At 34.5% G+C, this 22,459-nt stretch overlaps 1 protein-coding gene across 1 annotated transcript in view; it reads left to right on the top strand.

Annotated features, from left to right (window-relative positions):
* UBR3 (ubiquitin protein ligase E3 component n-recognin 3) overlaps positions 1-22,459 on the top strand; it is a 182,101-nt gene that overhangs the window by 111,656 nt on the left and 47,986 nt on the right. The window contains exons 25-28 of the mRNA XM_069494206.1: positions 5,397-5,546; positions 14,082-14,215; positions 17,151-17,261; positions 21,359-21,559. Coding sequence (XP_069350307.1) covers positions 5,397-5,546; positions 14,082-14,215; positions 17,151-17,261; positions 21,359-21,559 — 596 coding nt within the window. The remainder of the gene's footprint in view (positions 1-5,396; positions 5,547-14,081; positions 14,216-17,150; positions 17,262-21,358; positions 21,560-22,459) is intronic.

Here is a 22,459-nt window from a genome sequence, read left to right as displayed (position 1 = left end):
TATACATAAAGACATATAATCAGTGTCCAGAAGAAGTGCAGAGAGGTGGTCGGTCCTAATTTACCCTAATGTGTTCTAAACCATCAACAGTGTAGTTTGTGTTCAGGATATAACTTTGATGGAAAGAATGTAGGTTGAGCATCCCTAATCTGAGAATCTGAAATCTTAAATGCTTCAAAACCTGAAACTTTTTGAGTACTGATACACTGCCTCAAGTGGAAAATTCCACACCTAACTTCATGTGATAGGCTACTGTCAAAATGCAGTCGAGGCCAGGCATGGTGGCTCACGTCTGTAATCCCAGCACTTTGGGAGGCTCAGACAGGACGATTGCTTGAGGTCAGGAGTTCGAGGCCAGCCTGGGCCACACAGTAAGACCCCAGTTATTACAAAAAATTAAAAACGAAAATTAACTGGTTGTGGTGGAAGTGTCTGTAGTCCCAACTAAGGGAGGCTAAGGTGAGAGGATTGCTTGAGCCCAGGAGTATTAGGCTGCAGCGAGCTATGATTGCACCATTGTACTCCTGCCTGGGTGACAGAGTGAGAGTGTATTTCTATAAAGTGTGTATGAAACATAAATGAATTTTGTGTTTAAACTTGAGTCCCATCCCGAAGGTATCTCATTATATATATGTAAATATTCCAAAATCAGAAAAAATATGAAATTCAAAACACTCCTGGTCCTAAGCGTTTCAGATAAGGGATATTCAACCTGTACTTAAATTCTCTTTATGGAATTTACTTAGCATCACTTTGCTTTCTCATATGAAAGATAAGGGTTTAGTTCATTGATACTACTTTTCGTTTCTCCATCTCTTCTTCTTTCCAAAAATTGATAATTGCATTTTTGTTCATTATATATTTAATGTAATTATAATATCTATTTATTGCTCTATCTACAGTAGACAATATCTTGATACTCCTTCTTATAAAATGAACTAATAATCACCCCAGCCCTTTCTTTCCTTTTTTCTTTCCTCTTCTCTGCGTCCTTCCTTTTATTACCTACTTATTTGCTTTTTAGTTGTCAAGGTGTTGCCCAGGTCAGTGGCTCACGCCTGTAATCCTAGCACTCTGGGAAGCCGAGGTGGAAGGATCTTTTGAGCTTAGGATTTCGAGACCAGCCTGAGCAAGAACGAAACCCCCGTCTTAATTAATAAATACATAAATAAATAAATTGTCAAGGTGCTGGTATTTTATTTTTCAGTCATAATAGTGTCTTTTATCCAAAGGTTGACTCTTAAAAACAATGAAGAGTATTTGTATTGTATGACTTTTTGAATGTTGTTGAGCACAGGACTAAGTAATGTGCTAGGATCCATTTACTTTTTTTGAGTCCTGTGGCTTGACTCCTGAACCCCTTTAAGGAGACTGCCTTTAGTACATGGCCTTGTTTCTTACAGTCCCTTGTTTGCTAAAAGCCATATACCTTTTATTTGTTTCTATTTAGGCCATGACTGTTATATTGCGTTTTGTTTTCCCTGAAGTTTCAGTCTTTTTTTATTTTTTAGTTTATTTTAAATATTTTATTGTGATGAGAACTAATGGGCCTTTATATGATATCTCGATTATTCTACCCACTCCATCATACTGTCTGTTGCTTGGAATTCTTTTCCAGTTTGGTTCATTTGCTCTCTAGGCATGCTGTACAGCTATTACCGTAGGATTTTCCCCTTGAAGGGTTGATGTAGGGTTTCTTGCATCTTATGTTACCTCTTTTTTTGTCTTGTTTTACTGGAAAGCAATCTCAAGTATATTCTTAATAATGCTTGTTTAAAGGCTAAATTACATGATTCTTTATAAATCTGGAAGGGACTTCTAGTCTATCTACTCTCATGCTTGATTGTTCATTTAAATAGATATAGAATTCCAGGTTGATAAACATTTTCTGTCACAATTGAAGGCATTGCTGTGTTGTCTTTTGCCATTCATTTGATGAGAAGTTGATGGTAATCTGATTCTTGGTAGATGAACATTTTTTCCCTTTTCTGTGACACTACTATGATTGTCTAATCTGTAGAGATCTGAAATTTTATCATTTGTATCTGTGAGGATATTTTTCCATCCTTCTTAGTAATTAATGAGCATTTTCAGTCTGAAGATTTATTGAACCCATGAGAAAATTTTTTCCGTGGTTTCTTTGATAATTGGTATAGTTATCCTCCAAGATGGTCTTCAACGATCTCTGCCTCCTGGTATTTATCCCCTGTGTAGTCTTTTCCCACACTGCATCAGAATTGGTCTGCATGACCAATAGAATATGGCATAAGTGATGGTATGTCATTTATAATAGGTTATGAAAGACATATGGCTTCTGTCTTTGTTGCTTCCTCTCTCTCTTGGATTACTTATGTTGGGGAAAGCCAGCTGTCATGTCATGAACAGCCCTGTGGAGAGGCCCATGTGAGTAAGGAACTGAGGCCTCTTGTCAATAGTCAGGTGAGTGAGCTGGGATGTGAAACTTGTGTACCAGGTAAGCCTTCAGATGCTGCAGCTGATAGTTTGATAGCAGTTTCAGGAGAAATCCTGAGCCAGAACCATACCACTAAAAAGCTTCCAGATGCCTGACCCTCAGAACCTGTTTTAGATAATAAATGTTGTAGTATGGAGACAGGACAAAATGGAGAATTGGGGCCATTTTACAGTCATTTGGCAAACTGAAATAGCGTTCAGAAGAATCGCTTGCTTAATTCAGATATTCTTTTCTGTTCATGTAAAACCAAACAAATGAATTAACTATTGCTCTATTTATTCATCTTTTTGCCTTTATTGGAATAATATCAATTATGGGAATTTTAAGCAGGTGCTTCTGTTCTAAAAGGACAATTGTGAATTTTATATAGGAACTTATAAGTCAAAGGAGGACTTAAGAATTCTAGGGTCATTTGGTAACAAGAATGTTTTCATTACTAATAACACTTAGCTTTATCGTCTTTAACCATTACTTTCTCAGTCTTGCTTCTTTCATTCATTTAGTTTACCTAGATTGTAAATCATTGTAATCTCTTCTTTGTATGAATTTGCAGGAAACATCCTTTAGGGGTTTTTTTGGTGTGTAAAATATATGCAGATGTCAATGTGTGCATGTAATTGGCAGAATTAAGTATCTTTATTATAATACTTAATACAGAAAAATTCCCAATTATTCATTTGGAATAGGGATTTAAAAAAATATCCTTTTATTGAAGCATATACATAGTGCATGTATCAGAAGTGTCGAGCTTTTTTAGTTTTTACAGATTATAAGTGTATAACCAGCATCCAGACTGAGAAACAGAACATTACCAGCATCCCATAAGCCCACCTCATTTTTTCTTTCTGTTACTGCTTCTTCCAAGAGTAACCAGTATTATTACTCCTAATTCGATATATTAGTTTTTCCTATTTTTGTTCTTTATGTAACCATTTACAATATGAAGTTGTATGAGCTGAACTTCTTTCAGAACAGGTGCTTTTAATTATATTTTTCTGTATCTTATCTGTAGATGAGAAATAATAATCACATTTAAATACAAGCCTTTAATTTGGTCCTAGATCCTTTTTAAATCTTTACTAAAATATCAAAATTGGGTATGAGAGTGATAGAATCAATCATATTACTAATAATATATTTTAATTCATTATAGGATATAAAGAAGCAGTGGCTTTCCTCTTTTTTAAAGAAATAAACCATGATCTTTTTAGTTTCTTGAAGGAAAAAAAAAGGGTATTAGTGTCTGTAATTAGTAAAGTCAGAATTCAAATAAAAATTACTTTGCATGAAAAAGAGGTCATCTATTTTATTTTTGTGCCTTTAGCACTGTATCACCATCAAAAATTGTTCAGCCTTTCTTTTAAAAACTCTAGGAAAGGTGACTTAGCAGCCTCTCTGATAATGCATTTTGATATCAGGGTTTCCTTGAGGTTTTCAAATTGATTGTACCAAGACTTATTAAAAAAAAAAACTATCTTTGTGTATGAGAGATAGGGTTAATGAAATTCTGTTTCTTTGGCACTTTGCATCAGACTGAGTTATTTCATTATGCTTTAAGTCAGATATTTCTCTGTTCTCCTTTGAACTTTAGAGCAGACACACATATCCTGTCTTTTCTGTACTGAGTTTCCTCCCTAAAATTTAAAGTAATCTTTCTCATGTCAACCCTTAATGGCCTCTATTGTGCTTTCTGGTTCTGATTCTCTTCATGTATAGTTGGTAGTGTTTTTTTTTTTTTTGCTAAGTTCTTTGTTGGCTTATTTTTATTTCCATTAATACTAAGCATTCAAAGTTCCGTTTTAGGTTCCTGCCCATTTTCCTCTCAGTCACTCTTAATAAATATCAGACGTATGTTTATCTTCATGCATTCTTTTTAAAAAATATCTTAACTTGACATCTTTCTTTTTCTAGGTCTGACATATATTTTTACATATTTACTATTCTTTGTTGGCTAAGTTCTTTGTTGGCTTATTTTTATTTCCATTAATACTAAGCATTCAAAGTTCCGTTTTAGGTTCCTGCCCATTTTCCTCTCAGTCACTCTTAATAAATATCAGACATATGTTTATCTTCATGCATTCTTTTTAAAAAATATCTTAACTTGACATCTTTCTTTTTCTAGGTCTGACATATATTTTTACATATTTACTTAGCTATGCTTTTAAAGATCTCATAAAGTACTTCTGTTTCCCTGGTCTTCCTGGTCCCCTTTAGTCATTTCTCTGCCACCATGAGCAGCATCACTGATCTTCATGAATTTAAGGGTCTTTATCTGAAAATCATTATTGACTCAATATTTTGTTTCTTGCTGTTCATGACATTATATCACCAGAGGATTACTGTTATTTTCTGTAATAGTTCTGCTTTATAAGTATATAACATCATTTCTACATGATTTCCTTGTATAAATAAACATTGTTAACTATTATTTCTGAAATATAATCACTAGAATTGAAAATAAGGAAGATATAGTTTTTTCCACTTTTATCTTTTAGTAAATACTACCATTTTCTAAAGCTATCATACTATCGTAAATTTCTCCTCTCAGGTCCCTCAAAGAAAATTAAAACAAACAACCTCCCCTTGTTTTATTAAAATGTAACTTTAAAAAATTTTCTTTTTTGATACAAATGTCTTTGCTTCTGTACTTTTGGTATCAATTTTATATGTGAATGACACAGTATTATAAGTGTATTTAACCATATATTATTTAATATCTTTCATTATATAAAGTCGTTGCATGTTTTATCTAACTTTGAGTAAACATTTTATGAGTAAGGTAATTTTTCCCATAGTTCTATTACTGTATACTTTATTGATATTGAAGCTGAAAAGTATTTGAACATGTTGTTTTTTCCATACATTTTTAATGAAGAGAGATTTTTCTCTGTGGGAATTAAGAGATGTAACTTCTTCCCCTCAGATTCTCCTGAGAATGATATACCTATGGAAATCGCCACAGCAGAACCACAAGTTTCTGAGGCAGTATATGACTGTGTTATTTGTGGACAGAGTGGCCCCTCTTCTGAAGACCGACCTACAGGATTGGTTGTACTGTTACAAGCATCCTCAGGTAAAATAAAGTAATTTTTCCATGGGAACATTTTTGAGCCAAATTATATGCAACAGATTAACAAGCATTTGTATTAAATGAAAGTTATATCTTTGTCTAGGTATAACTGTAAATCTTTATAGCAAGGATTGATTTAGATCCAAATACCAAAGATTCTTTATCTGGTTTTATCTCACTTTTCTAGAGATGAGTGTTGGAAGAAGCCCCTAAAGAGAGATCTCACTATATGGTTATGTGGTTACTCAGTTTTTTCTTTAAAGTATGATGGTTTATTACCTTTGCTAGGTGGCCAATAACTGAGTTCATTCTTGGTAATTTAATTGTTCTAAAATCTGTACGCTTCTTAAGCCCATAAGTATTGTCAGTTTAAATATTTTAATTACTTTACATAGGTATATTCAGGCAGCTCTGCCCTTATTTCTTTTTTTATTGTTTTTTTTTTAAAGTCTTTATCTTATATACTTTTATGTCTAGAGCTATTAGAAGCAATAATTCTTGAAACAGCCTGTGGATTGATATGTTTGCCAATTTATAGTTTAGAAAATATTTTAAAATTTTGAAGGATTTGTCTGAATCCTGTCCATCCTCTCCCATACTGATGTATTTTGAGGTAGTGATAACTCTTACACAATCTAGTCCCAATGAATTTAATCTATTTTCAACAGGAGTATGTATGAAGCAAAGAGAAAGTAAATTCTTACATATTTCTCCAGAGGATTGTTTTTAAGGGTATTTACTCTATAAATTAGTATGGTAAGGTGGAAAATGTTGGATTTTCCCACACGTCCAACTCCCCTGAGATCAAATATAGTATTGCTTGACTTAGTATGGCCAAGTTTGTTGCCTTCTTTTAAATGTAGAGATAATATTGACTTAAGAGGATTGTTGTGTTGAGTAATATATTGGTGTAATATAACCAATAAGAATCTAATATGGCACCTAGTAAATTCATTTCTTTTGTTACTCTTCTTGCCTAAAAATGAAATGGAGCTGGAAAACCCTGATTGAGTGGGACATTGGGGTAGAGCTGTCAAAACCAGAAATCCCTACTAAAAAGGAAATGTGTGGGAGTATTGACTACAGCTACTTTTTTTTCCTACTGTTCTTAGAGAAGTGTTTTAGATTATTGCCACTTGGCTTTTGACTTCTTCACCAAGTACTATATAGTATTCAACTTATTGTTTTATTCATTAATTTATTTCACAAATACTTATTGAGCACCTAGATACCAGGCACTGTTCTAGTAAGAAATCACATAAAAAAAAAATCCATACCATAATGAAACTTATGTTCTTGTTTTAAGCTTTTATTTGTTCATTATTTTATTATATTTAAAAGTTTCTATGATTTGTTACTTCGTTTAATCCCTTTTTAACAATTTTTTACACTAGCTAAACCAATTAATACTAGATAATTCCACTATACTATAGTTGTCTTATCCTTTAGAGATAGGAAAAAAAAATAAGAAACTAATATTAAAGAATATTAAATACAGAATGTGTAGTAGAAGACGGCTGAAATTTTTTTTTTAATAAAAAAAAAGAATATTAAATCTCAAGAGTGATTGTAACTGGGAACTATAGCAGGTGGAATCTCTGGCTCTTTCCTTCTGAGCTTCGTCTACCCATTGACACTTTCCCCCTTTATCTCTCTTTACTTTTGCCTTCTTATTTTGAGATTTGAATATAGAAAATTTTAACCGCATAAAGACACAATTATAGTAAAATGAACCACCATGTCCCATTCCATCTTTAACAGTGATTAATTTGTGGCTAATCTTATTTCATTTGTTTCCACCTCCTAGAATTATGTTGAAGCAGATTTCAGACATCACATTTCATCTATAAGTATTTCAGTGTTTCTGTTAAAAAGAAAGGTATAGTTTCTTAAACATAACCATAGTCACTCCTAAATAAATTAATTCCTGAATATCATCAAATATTGAGTCAGTGTTTAAAATCTTCCTATTGTCTCTTATTTGTTTAATTAATTTATTTATAGTCATAGGGTCCTCTTGTGGTCCTTAAATTGATAGGTTCCCCTGTCATCTCTCCCTCCCCCTCCACTGTTTCTTCCCATGTATCATACTTTTTTAAGAAATTGGAACATTGAAGAGCAGTTTGGATTTTTATGAATGCATCCCTGTGAAATTTAATGTGTTCCTCTGTCCCCTCTATTTTCTGTTTGTGATGTTAGTAGCAAAGGATGATTATTTCCTAGACCCATCAGTTCATTAGGAATTACAAATCTCTTTCATGTTTTTCTTTGTTAGCTGAAATACTTCTATAAAAGAAATTTCACCTCATTAACTATTTTTGGTTACTCTGAGGCACAAATTGTACAGGAAAGGCAGGATAAATAGTGTATTCTTTCCTTTTATTTATGAGTGCTCAAAGTATTGAGGTAGTGGGTTTTTGAAAATCATTTTCTAAAGATAATTAGTAGTTTTATGTATCATTATGAAATCTGTTGCAGTTAATCTCTTGTTGATGCTCACATTTTTCCATCTTTGTTCAGTGAGAGCTGCTGCTTCAAGTTGTCTGCTGAGTTTTTATGAAACAAAACTAGTACAGTAGCCTTGAAATTTCCTACATTTACTGGTATGGCAAGTTGTACTGAATTCATCTTATATATTTCATACCCTGAAATCAGCCATTTCTCTAAGAAGTATTATTTCCATTTAGTGGGAAGTGGTATTTAGAGACCAAAATCTGGATGACAGGTCTGCTTATTGCTCTAGATCTTGTTAGTATCCACTGTTTTGTTACGGGCCTGTTCTTAAAACCATGCATTAAAGAAAAATCCCATACTTTCTCCCCTCATTCTAATATTTGACTTGTACTGAATTATAGACTTTTGATTAGGAGCCCTTCAAAAACTGCTTAAGTTAAGGGCCTTTATAGAAATTTTATCTGCATGTAAAGATGTTGATTTATATGTTGTTTCGCCATTGCTCAGAATGCCTGCTGTAAACAATACTGATTTGGGGAGCTTCAGTTCTCTATAGGAGAATAATACAATATGATGTTCTCTCTCCATTTCACTGATCCCCATAATCTTTGCAAAGCTTCAGAAAGTCCAGTTAAAGTCTTCATAGTGCTTTAAAAATAATATGTAATAAGAAGAAAGTAAATCTGGAAAGAACTACAGGTATAAATTTTTAAACCAAATATTAATGTTATTGTCTATAGAATAGTGCAGACATTGAGATAAAAACAAAGCACAGGGTGGGGGTAATGGAATTTTAAAGGAAAAGGATTTTTCTATATTATTGAAACGAAGTAGATATTAATTCAAACTTGATTGTTATAAAGTGAATTTGCTAAAAATTGTTATCCTGGGAGTAACAACTATGAAAAAACTCACACACGAACACATACACATGCAAATAAAAGAAATGAGAAGGGAATCCAAATGGTATACTATAAAATTCAATTAATTATGAAAGAAGGCAGCAATGGATGAAGAAGGAACATATAGAAAACACATAGCAAAATGGCAGAATTAAATTCTTCCTTAACAGTAATTACTGGGAGACCAGGTGCAGTGGCTCATGCCCGTAATCCTAGCACTCTGGGAGGCCAAGGTGGGAGCATAGCTTGAGCTCTGGAGTTCGAGACCAGCAAGACCCTGTCTCTACTAAAAATAGAAAAAATTAGCCAAGTGTGGTGGTGCGTGCCTGTAGTCCCAGCTCCTCGGAAGGCTGAGCCAGGAGAATCGCTTCAGCCCAGGAGTTTAAGGTTGCTGTGAGCTAGGCTGAGGCCACGGTACTCGCCTGGGCAACAGAGTGAGACTCTGTCTCAAAAAAAGAAAACAAAACAAAAAACCCCAGTAATTACTGGAAATATAAATGCATTAAATTGCCCAAATAAATGGCAGAGATTGACAGAATGGATAAAAAGAAGTAATCCAACTGTATACTGTCTACAAGAGACTCACTTTAGATCCAAAGACACAAATAAGTTGAAAGGGAAAGGATGGGAAGGTATTCCATACAAATAGTAACCAAAAAAGAGCTGGAATGGCTACATCAATATGAGACAAAATAGACTTTAAATTAAAAATTTTTACAAGAGGAGAAACCAGATAGACCCATTGGGACTTCAGGTTCGAAAAGAGTGGTGCTGAAGCAAGCGGGCTCCACTCCCCCAACAGAAAAAGAAAAACAAATATATAGTGGCAAGATTATCAACAGACATATCCTAGAATTCAGATGTTAAGATGAGATGGTTCCTGGGGCCAAAGAGAAGTGAAAACATTCTGAGCAGACAGTAAGAGAATTAATTGGATTTTCATATCTGTGATGCCCCTCCGCCCATTCAGCTGGGCACCAAGTGTATGGAAAAATTTCCAACTCACTGTTACTACACTGGAAAAATTGGGATTGAGGTGGACAACCAGCTTCCCCACCATGTTGGATTCCCTGGCAACAGACCTATCCTTGCCTTATCCCATGGGAAGCATTGCAAGTGTGTGAAGGGAGAAATATCTCTGAGCTCAGGCAGAGACAAAGGTGGGAGGTGGAACTACCATCCCTATCCCTGGAAACTCTGCTCTGTAACTTAGTTAAAGGAGATGCCAAATCAGAGTGGCTGTTCAGCAGCACCACACTTGAGGAGCTTTGTCCCATAGGTCCCCTAGGCACAACCCCCTAGCCAGCCTTACCATATTGCTGGGATTCCCCTTTGGAAGCTCCCCCATGTCATTGTTTACTAGAGCTGAGGTGAACTGAACCTGAGCTTAAGTTGCCACCTGGAGCCCGAAAAGGAGGCAGTGACCTATTAATGAAGAACCTCTAAATAAATATATCCAATGAAACCCCAAACAAGCCAGAGCACACTAGAATTGGTCTAGTATTTACTAAACCTTCCATTCAAAGACATAGATGTACAGTCACAAGAAACAACAGCAAACAGGGAACCATGATTTCCCCAAAATGGCAAAGCAAGGAACCAGTCACTGACACTAATGAGACAGCAATATGGGAATCCCCTGACCAGGAATTCAGAATAGTACTTATTAGAAAACTCAGTGATCTCCAAGATCACACAGAAAAGCAATTCAGAAATTTATCAGAGAAATTTAACAAAGAGATTGAAAAAAATGAAACAAATCTTAGAACTGAGAAATACATTCACTGAACTGAAAATTCATTAGAAGCTCTCAACAGAAGAATGGATCAAGCAGAGGAAAGAGTCATTGCGCTCAGAGATGAAATATTTGAAAACATAGGGTCAGATAAGAAAAAAGTGAAAATCAATGAAGATCACCTATAGAATATAAAAAATTACCTCAAAAGGCCAAATCTAAGAATTATTGGTGTTTAAGAGGGAGTTGAGCAATAGCAAGGCATAGAAAGTTTATTTAAAAAGGAAAAACCCTAAACCCAGAAAACTTTCCAAAATTTCAGAAAGATATGAATATCTAGGTACAGGAAGATTAGAGAACACCAAACAGATTTGATCCAAATAAGACTACTCTGACCCGTATGATAAGCAAAGTCTCAAAGGTCAAGGACAAAGAGAGAATCCTAAAAGCAGCAAGAGAAAAGAAGCAAATAACATATAATGGAGCTCCAATTCATGTGGCTACAGACTTCTCAATGCAAACCATGTAGGCCAGGGGAGGGAGTGGAACAACATTTTCAAAGTGCTAAAAGAAAAAAAAAATATTATCCAAGAATACTGTCTTCAAATACTGTCTTCCGCATACAAATAACAGCTGAGAGAATGTACCACCAACTACCACCAGATGCATCTTATAAGAAATGTTAAAGGAGCTCCTCAGTCTGAAAGAAAAAAACACCCTGTGCAAAAAATTTTAAGAAAAACATTTGAAAATATAAAACCCACTAATAAAATTAAGTACACAGAAAAACCTAGAATATTCTAATACTGTAATTGTGGTGTGCAATCCACTCATGACTATAATATGAAGCCCAAAAGACAAATCTATCAAAAACAGTAATAGCTACAGCAACTTGTTAAAAGATAGGTAATATAAAAATACGTAAATTTAGACAACTGAAGGTCAAAATGTGGGGGGAATGGAGTTTGTTTCTGTCTTTTCTCTGTGATCTAATAGAAGTTTTTTTTTTAAAAGATTGAAATTATCCAAAAAATCTTCTCTGCCACAATGGGATGAATCTAGAAATCAATAACAGAAGGGAAACTGGAAAACTCACAAGTATGTGGAATGTGGAAATTAAACATCATACTCATAAACAACCAATGTGAAAGAATAAATCACAAGTGAAATTAGAAAATACTTGGAGATAAATGAAAATGAAAACACATTACCACAGCCTGTAGGATGCTGTGAAAGGAGGGAAATTTACAGCCGTAAATTTGTGCATTAAAAAGGAGATTTCCAAATCAATAACCTAACTTTAAAATTTAAGAAAATACAAAAAGAACAAGCTAAACCTAAAGCTTGAAGAAGGAAAGAAATAATGCAGATTGGAGCAGAGATAAAAAAGAATCAGCAAAACCAAAAGTTGGTTCCTTGAAAATATCAACAAAAATGACAAAACCTTTAGCTAGATTGACCAAGGAAAAAAGAGATAATGCAAATAACTAAAACCAGAAATGAAGGCAGGGACATTACTATGGACCTTATAGAAATAAAAAGATTATAAGAGAATACTGTGAATACTTTATGCGAAAAATTAGATGACCTAGATTAAATGGATGATTTCCTAGAAACACACAAACTACCAAAAATTGACTGAAGAAGAAATAGAAAATTTGAACCTATTTATAGTAAGAGATTGAATCAATAATAAGAAACCTCTCAACAAAGGAAATTGCAGGACCAGATGGCTCACAGGTGAATTCTATGAATCGTTTAAAGAATTAACACCAATACTTCTCAAACTCATCCAAACAACAAAGGGAGGGTATGCTCCCTAACTCATTGTATAAGGCTAGCATTACCTGGATACCAAAGCCAGATAGAGATATCACAAGAAAAGAAAATGATAGACTAATATCCCTTATGAATATAGATGCTAAAATCCTTAAGAAAATTCTAGCAAACTGAATGCAGCAGCATGTTAAGGGGATTATACAGCATGGTAATTATATTTTAGCTACTAGCATCCACCTGCTTCTGTTTCTCATCTCTTTTGCTGCTGCTATAAATCCCTCCAAAACATAAGACCCAAAGCAATGCACCTCATATTCCCTTTTCTAAGAGCAGTTCTTCCCATGTTGACATCATGACATTTTATCCCTAAATAGTTCCATATATGTCTCCTATGAGGATATTCTTTTACATAACTACAGTACCATTAGCATACCCAAGAAATTTAATATTAGTAACATCTAATATTCTGACTGTATTTGAATTCTCCCAATTATTAATTATTTTTTGTGTTTTTTATTTATTTGACAAATAATAATTGTATATATTTATGGGGTACAATGTGATGTTTTGATGTATATACATTGTGGAATGAGTAAGTCAAGCTAATTAACATATTTATCACCTCACTTATTTTTTTTGTGGTGAGAGTCAGTAATATTTTTATAGCAGATATTTCTTTTCTTTTTTTAAAATTTTTTCCAGGTATTTCTTTTCTTGATCTAGGATCCAATCAAAGATTATGTATTGCTTTTAGTTGTTAAGGTTTAGTTTCTTGTTAGTCTCCTTTAATTTAGAACAGTTTCTCTAGTCCCTTTATATAATTTCGAAGAGTCTGGGTCTGTTGTTCCATAGAATATCTCAGAATCTAGATTCATGTGATCAGTTTCTTATTGTTAGATTCAAGTTAAACATTTTTGGCAAGAGTATAAATAGGTGATGTTCCTTCCCGTGACATCACATTAGGAGACTCATTTTGTTAAATTGTCCCATTATTGGTGATGGCAAGTTTGCTCACTTGGTTAAGGTGGTAAGTAATCTATAGGAGAACGCATTGAGAGTCTACCCATTTACCCTTCTGTCCCTTTATTTGATGTTCCTTGCTTGAATCAATGAGTGTATTATCTGTTATCATCATTATTCTTTCCGATATTCAAATTTTCTCAAATTTGCCCAGTCAAAACTCCTTCAGGTCCTTGTAACTGCCTCCTCAGTGTTTGAACACTTCCTTGCTCTTTGTCACACACAATTCCAGGCTCCCCTTGCACTTTTCCCTAACCTGAGACTCAGCTATTTCTCCAAATATTACTGCTTCCTTTTACTGAGAAATAATATATTTAGAAATGAAGTTTGTTGATACTGGGGGCGGGGGGTTGTAACTTCTAGGCTTTTCCAGTGAATAGATTTAAGAAACCATCCATTTATCCATCCATCATGATGAGTCCATACTCATATTTTAGTGTTATTTTTAAAAGTAAATATTCGCATATTTGAAACTTTTCTCTGCAGAAGAAAACTAGAATACCACTTTTTTGAAGGATGTTTAAAAATAATCTAACACTAAAATGTTAGTGTAGTTTGTGGTAAATAACTCAGCATTTCTTCGTGAGTCAAGTCTGTGATGGTTAAGTTTGTTTTTTTAATGAGCTTTTATCTCTGTTGTTAATGTAGTTTTGGGGCAGTGCCGTGACAATGTTGAGCCAAAAAAGTTGCCAATCACTGAAGAGGAGCAGATTTACCCTTGGGATACATGTGCAGCAGTTCATGATGTGAGGCTTTCGTTATTACAGCGTTATTTTAAGGATGTAAGTACTGTCTTTGTCAAGTAGTATTTTTGTCTGCAAAGTTGATGGTTACTTCCCTCCTGAGTTTTATGTTTTTCTTCTACCAAAATGACATTCTTGTTTTAAATCTGGAAGCTTATTAGAAAAAAAATTAATAAGTGCATAGTAAAGAAATGGAAAACTGTTAATAAATAAAAATTTCAGGTAGTAAATGTGAAACCATTATTTATTATGTAGTGTACATATTCAGTTCAGTGGAATGATGAGTACAAGCAGATCCTCGAATAATGTCCTATACTTTGGTATTGTTTCGTTAATAACGTCAGGGGAAAAAAATGGATTCTTGACTAAGGCCACTGTCTGTATGGAGTTTGCTGATTCTCCCTATATCTGGGTGGGTTTTCTTTGGGTACGCTGGTTTCCTCCCACATCTCAAAGATGTTCACATTAGGTTAATTGACGTGTCTAAATTGTCCCCGTATGAGTGAGTGAGTGTGGGTGTGTGTATTTGAGTGCACCCTGCAGTGGAATGGTATCCTGTCTAGGGTTAATTCCCACCTTGCACTTTGAGCTGCTGGGATAGTCTTTGGCCATCTGTGACCCTGAACTTGAATAAGTGGGTTGAAAAATGAACAAATTAATGAATACAATTATTATAAAATAAAAATTCTTAAAGTGTATGATAATCATACAAATGCATGACCATAAACAATCTGGTACGAAAGCGAGCCTGTATATTTGTTACTGTTTGTTTCAAACTGTGTAGTGGTAGGTGTTCCTTATAGATTTCACCTTGCAAGTGTTTATTCCTTGATTCAATCCACCACGACTACTACCACCATCATTCACTGATTCATCAAAAATTAGATAATTTTAGATAATTAGATAAAATTAGATAATTAAATAATTATCTTAGTTGTTTTTATTAATCTTTCTTAAATGTATATATATGTATATGTGTGTAGGTTTTAATGACTATTGAGATTATAAAGATTCCGTGTTAAACACTTAGTACAGTGGTGAGTAGGCACCTAGTTGAAGTCTCCCTAAAAAATTAGTCTCATATTAGTGAGTATTTTACTGCATTTTTAGACTCTAGCAAACTCAAATAAAATATCTAACAGTAGACAAATAACATTAAGTTCAGTTTTAAAAGCTAACTGCTTTTATTAAAAATAAAGGTTAATTACATTTTATAGTACAGTGTCAGAGACAGTAGCTTGTTTATTGAATACCAACCATTCTAAAAATGATCTAACACCAAAATCTGCTTCTATTTCAAGCAGCTCCAAAACATAAAACAGAAATGAGCAGACGTCCTGTTGTTTTTCTGATTTATAACAGTAGAAGCTTGCTCAACTGCTGTGAATATTTGATTTGTGCTATTGCACATCTTCAAATCTGCTGGACAGTCATTTTGCACTGTGTAATACAGTATTTTAAACTTTGAGATACTCATGGAGAGTCTTGATTTCATATTGGAACTTCATTTGCTATCATTTAAAGATTATTTGGTCATCTTACATTATAATGTATAAATTTCATTGCAACATAAATGTTAAAGGTTTATCAGGTTTTTAAGCATGTAAGAACATTTTTATTTGATGGCTCTCAAGTATTTCATCATCTTCTGTCACTCATGTTAGATCTTGTGCCTCATATTGCTCTGGCCTGCCCATCTATTTACTATAGATTCTAGAGGGTGAATTCAAGTTCAGGTCTAAATAACGTTTGATAGAAGCCAAATGATGAAAATTCCAAGAAAGAGATTTTAGGAGGAAAAGTATACACCTATGTATAGGTTGAGAGGGAGGAATTAGCAGAGAAAGAACAGCAGAAGATGGAAGAGAAAGGGGAGATGAAAACAATTAACTTTTAAAACAAATTCCAAAAGGGTATGTAGTTTGTTTACATAGTCTGAGTCCCTTCTTTATTATATATTATATTAAACCCTTGTAAATATTGAGACATGTGTTTTGGGTTGTTCTTTTGACTAGATAAGGTACACCATGGAGAGAAGAAATCGTAGTAAAGGAGACCAGTTAAGAAACTGTTTAAGAACCCTTCTCCCCACTCCAGGCAACATAAACTTGAATGTTATAGGGGGAATAAAGAGCAGAGGTCAAAAATCACCAGTTATTTAGGAAATAGAATCTATATGGTTTGGAAACTAAGATTATGGTTTAAAAGTAAGGGTGTGATATAGAATGACTCTTACTTAATGACTAAATAGATTATGGAATTTTTAAACCAAGAGGGAGAAAAATATTCATGGAGAAGATGACAAGTTTTTGACGCATTGATTTTATGTTACCTGAGGAACATTAAACTGGAGATTTCTGGCTGGCAGCTGAGTACTTGTTATCAAACAGTCATGCGAGAGATCCAGGCTTGCAGAGTAGTTGAGATAGCTAATTAAATCCCTAGAGAGAGTAGTTTTAATGAGAAGAGAGTAGCACTGAGAATAGAACCTTGAGGAATATAAACATTGAAGAGGCAGGTGAAGAAAGAAGAGTCTTGGAAGGAGGCCTAAGAAAAACAGAGATAGGAGGAAAACCAAGAGGGAAGTTAGCATTTTAGGAAGGAAGTTGTTAATGTCATATATCACAGAGAGATTAAGTACCGTACGGGACAGGTAAAATAATCAACAACAGTATAGTTTACATAGACGATAGTATAATATTGAGAGCTTATATTTTATGGTGTGACAAAATGCTAGTTCATAATATTTATTTTCTTTCATTATAAGCATAGATATTTGGAAGCTAAAACTTTATGGTGTTCCAATTTTAAAGATACTGCCTTAGGGCTGTCTAGCTGGGTGTTAATTTATATCACAAAAATGGAAACTCCACATTAATATAACAATATGAAATCATGTAGAGGTTTATATGGATATATTTAAATATGTTTATACTTCTTTAAAATTAAATGTATTTATCTTTTGTTTTTGAAGAGTTCGTGTCTCTTAGCAGTATCAATTGGCTGGGAAGGAGGTGTTTATGTACAAACCTGTGGCCACACATTACATATAGATTGTCATAAATCTTATATGGAATCATTACGGGTAAGTTGACTGAAAAAATTTTTAAGTAGTATCTATCTTTCTAGGAATTAATCTTTTTAAATATATACATTCCAATTCTAGCTCATCATGTTGAGTGATTTTGATCACCATATGAATTATACAGCCTCACTGTTTCTCTTTAGCTTAAGGGATTTTGATTGTTTTATTTCACTTTAGCAACTAACTTCCATAGCTGTGGTTTAGATTTTGCTACTCTAACTCTAAAATATTAAGCTTTAATAACCTACCGTATCATCTTATTATGTTATTATTCTTCACATTCTCTTATTTTCACTCTCATTAATGTGTTTTGCCTCTGGCATCAGGATCTCTAGATCTCTAGTCCTTTAACCCCTTTGCTTGTTTCCTAGTGTATTAGCTCTTTCCTAGCCTCAATTTCCTGTACTATGCCCATTCTGCTCTTACTATCAGTCTCATTTAATCTACCTCCTTTGGTTTTAGACCTAGGCAGCTAGCCCTGCTGGAAAAATCGTAAAACCAAATGAACTGTTATCACAAATTTGTGATTTCCTATAACAGTGACTTAGACTAGGTTCTTGGGCTGTAAATATTACCTATCAATTCATTTACCTGTATTTGATCACTTCCCTCTCCTGTTCTCTTCAGCAGCTATTCCAGATCTTTGCTTGTCCTGTCCTAGACTCTTCCGCTAAACCCCAAGATCCCTTTCTTCTTACCAGATTCTGTCTCTTCCCAAGTCACCAAGAAAACAGTATCTCCTGTCACATGCTCCCTTAGCTTCCCAGCTTGTTTTTCTGTTCCCTGATAAATGATTTCCACATCCCAATTAATCCTTTCTTTTCTACTCTTTCAGGTAGTACTATATTCCTTCTTCTGTTCAGGAATAACTTTTCTCTCTGTGCTCTAGTATTCCTTTCTACCCAACACTTCAGGGGCCTCGATCCATCAGTAGATGAACTCTTTTTTGTCTATATCTTCAGTTTTCTGCCTCCTCTGTTTCTTCTCAGCTCATAAAGGTACTCAGGTCTCTCACATTCAGTATCCTTCTCTTGACCTTGCATTTCTCTATAGCAGAAGTCTTCTCTTTCTCCTTTAGCGCAACTTTGTAAAGCATGGTCTACTATATTCCCAGATTCCTAACTCAGAAGGAGTAAATTTCTCTTTTTTTCTTTCCTATTCCTTACCTCTCGCATTCAGTCGCTTACCAAAATTCTGTTGATTCTGCCTTCTAAATCTCACTTGACTTTATTCTACCTCCATTATTCCCATTGCTACTTGTTTGTGTATGCCTTCATCCCTCATTTTGACTATTGGAATTGCTTTCTTATTGATTTCCTCACTCCAAGTCTAATTTATTCACTACATTATCTTTGTAAAATGTAAATCTGATGACATACGCAGTTGGCTTAAAAATTCTTTGCTGGCTTCCTCCTGCTAGGATCAAGTTCAATCTTCTCTGAATGGCATTCAGGTACTCCATAATCTGGGCTTGCCTGTTGCTTTAGCTTTATCATCCATCAATTCATCATTAATAAACTATTGTTCCTTAAGCACATTATGCATTTTCATATCCCTGTATTCAACCATTCATTTAACAAATATTTATTCAGAGTCTACGGTATTACAGATACTGTGATAGTCATCGGGGATACAACAGGGAATAAGGCACACTTCCTTTGCTCAAGGAGTTTACTATGTATTATGTAAGGTAGACAAATAAATAAACAGTAGCAGTATGCGTGCTAAATGTTATGGGGTATACACAGGGTCTTATTGGAATATCTGCCAGGTGCCAGAACATTTGATGAAGTAAAGTGCTTGAGTGATGAGAGATGAGACAGGAGAAGTAAGTAGGAGTCAGATTGTAAAGGGCCTTGTGGGGTCTATGTAAAGAACTTGGACTTTATATAGATTCTTTAGATAAAGCTGTTAAAGGTTCCTAAGCAGAGATATGACATGTCTAAAAAAAGTCATTGTGACAGTTGTGTAGAGAAGGGATTGCAGAGGGGTAATAAAGAATGTGGTTAGAAAGTAAGAGGTGATTGTGGCTTGGACTTAATCATGGAAGTGGAGATGGGGAGGGGGTTGTATATTTGAAATATATTTAGAAGGATGGTCTTCTGGACTTGGTAAGAGAGACTGTAGGTGGAGCATGAGGGGGAGGAAGGAACAAAGTCTCACGTTAGACATTATACACATTAGGTCATGCAGTGGCATGTTTGGGAGGCTAGTTAGAGATTAGCAAAGGGGGTAAAAAGAAGAAAGTGGATAGAAGGACTGATGGGATTTAAATAAGCAGGAAAAGGCAGGACGCTGAAGGAGCTGCCATGGCTCTCTTCTCTCTCAAGTAGGAGGTAGTAGCCTCATACTGTTAGAGTATGAGGAGCCAGGGGTAGGGTAGTTGATGGACTTGACAAGGGAAGAGGTGGTTTGAAAAACCACTTTGGGATTGGGTGAGAAAGTGCTTCCTAGGATGTTGGAGAAAGATTATCAGGCAGTATTCAGGGCCCACTTGAGGTTGGAAACAGTTTGCAGCAAGAAGGCATTTCATTTTTCTCTGACAGCACTCAGTTTGAGTACATTTCGAGGGGGAGTAGGAAGTATTGCCAAGAGTTTTTGAAGTAATAGATCATGGTGTGTAGACATGGTGTATAGAAAAGACCTGATAAACTGGGAGAAAAAGAAGGGAGTAAGGGAGACAGGAGTTGATAGAATATAAGATGTTTGAATTTAATATTTTCATATGTGGAACAATTTTGGGTCATTACAGGACAAGAGTGTGGTCATGGTAACAGATGCTGGAGTAGAGTGGAGGTCAAAGCCATAGGAGCTGATGAGTTCAAGGCGCTGAAGGACTAAATATAAGATTGTTCACATATACACTGAAGTTGCATAGGAGGATGGCAGGTCTTGGAGTGATGAGGAAAACTAATCTAGGTACCAAAGTCTTCAGTGGTTGAGGGCAGTGGGTGACAGTGAAAAGGAAGGAAAAGAATGGTATTGCTAAATGACATGAGCCACAATGACAAGAGAATGCAGGAGTAGTGATTTCGGGCCAGCACTGGAGATGAGGATGCTGAGGTGTGAGGGATGTTGGAGGATGAGTTGAGAGGGTTTCTGGGAAGGCTTCAGGAAAAAACCTAGTTTCAGTTACAACAAGGAAGAGGACATAGCATTCTTTGGAATTAAGGCTATCGGGAAGCTTATCACAGAATGTTTGTCTGTGACCAGGACCCTTGCTCTAAACTTCTAGTACACTCTTTATGTATATCTTAAAAATTTAGCTCACAAGTCTCCTTCTCTCGGAAGCCTTATCTTTTGTTGCATTTATCACATTATAATTTATTTGTCTAATTTTGTTTTTAAATTATAAGTACCTTAAGAAGAGAAAATGTATCTTAACTCTTCATCACCTGGCACAGCATTTGGCACATAGTAGGAGCTTAGTAAGTGTTTATAGACTTGAAGAAGATAAGTTGTTACATGTTTAAGGACTTAAAAAATTAATATCAAAAAGTAAAAAATAGAATTCTGTTCTTTTAGTAAAAGTACTTGAGATGCAAGATATAGTGAAATGAGCACTAAATCAGTTGTCCATTCAGTTATGTTCAGCACTTAGACATCTTAGAAGTGTTACTTTTTTTAGGCTTAATTTACTCTCAAAAGCTAGGTATCCTACATCAGTGAACATGAGCACTGGGATAATCCTTCCCCCTGGTCACTTACTGGCTCAACAGCCAAGATTAAGAAAACATAGCTGGGGTAAGAGGAAGGTGATCCACTTTAATGTGGCCTGCTTTTTGAGTTATTTTTTTATCTTAAATCCACATTTCAGATTGATTGCATCATTATTTGAATGTTTCATACTGAGAGAAGAGTGAGATACTTAAGCAGTTCATTGGTAAGGGCAAGTGTTACATAATTGCTATGATGTAAGAAGTGATTTGGTAAGCTTCAACAGTTAAGTGATTTGAGATTTTGTTTATTCTTTATGACACATATTAAGGATGCCTTTTTTTGTATGATTCATTAATTTACTATAAAATGTGGTGGTGTAATTTTTGTTTTCTCTAAATGTGTGCATCATACATCTGTATGTTTATTTCATCTTTTAGAATGATCAGGTTCTTCAGGGCTTCTCAGTGGACAAAGGAGAATTCACATGTCCCCTCTGCAGGCAGTTTGCTAATAGTGTTCTTCCTTGTTATCCTGGAAGCAATGTGGAAAATAACCTTTGGCAACGTCCTAGCAACAGAAACATACAAGATCTCATAAAGGAAGTGGAGGAGCTTCAGGGACGGCCGGGAGCTTTCCCAGTAAGCATCAGTGTAAGGCAGAAATACCCTGGTTAACTCCACTCTGCTTTCATTTTCGTTCAGTTTATAAATTTGTCTGGACTTTTATACATTTAGTAGAAATTGCTTTTAGAGGTTTTTCTCTTCTGTTTGTGCTTAAGTGAAAGTAATAGAACAGATCATTATCAAAGGCTATACTTTTCTTTTCAGCCCTATACCTTGAGGACAATATCCTTAGTATAAATTGTTATAGTTTTAATATACATGCTCCAGAACAAGAACTCCTATATGTTTAGATATGGGTAGGTTCTTTTAAAATGTTGAAATATTTAAGAGCAAAGCAAAACAAACACACATTGCATGATATATATATGTATATATATATTACAATATAAAGCACAATCTAATCATTTAAAAAATATACCCATTAAGTATATTAGGATTAAGATATATTTACATACATATACATACATTTATATATTTACTGCCTGTGTATGTATTAGAGAGATAAAATATTGTGTAATTGATTGAACCATTCACCGTAAGTCAGTGTACTTTACCGTGGGATTGGGTATAAGTGAACTCATCTTTTATCCCATCCAATAGGATTTATTTGGTTTAAATTATTAAACTTTCACCTTCATTATACATTTATGATATGATCTCTTAGAGAAGTGACAGTTGTGCCTGGTTTATGTAGTAAATATATGAAAACTATGACCATTTGACTTTTGAAACAGAAATGCATACTTTAAACCTAGAAAGATTCATTACCTGGCAATTGCCTGTCTCAAGTGAAGACTAATTTTAGAATTGTGTTTTTTTCTTTTGTAAATGTAAATTTTTGTGTGTTTAAGATATGCTTAAAGTAAGAGACATTGATATTATTTTTTGAAAAATGAATTTAAATGAAAGTCAGGG

The sequence above is a fragment of the Eulemur rufifrons genome, chromosome 1 (assembly GCF_041146395.1).
Source record: "Eulemur rufifrons isolate Redbay chromosome 1, OSU_ERuf_1, whole genome shotgun sequence".
Lineage (NCBI taxonomy): Eukaryota > Metazoa > Chordata > Mammalia > Primates > Lemuridae > Eulemur > Eulemur rufifrons.
Note: the sequence above shows the minus strand (reverse complement) of the source record. Positions and strands in the feature narration are given on the sequence as shown.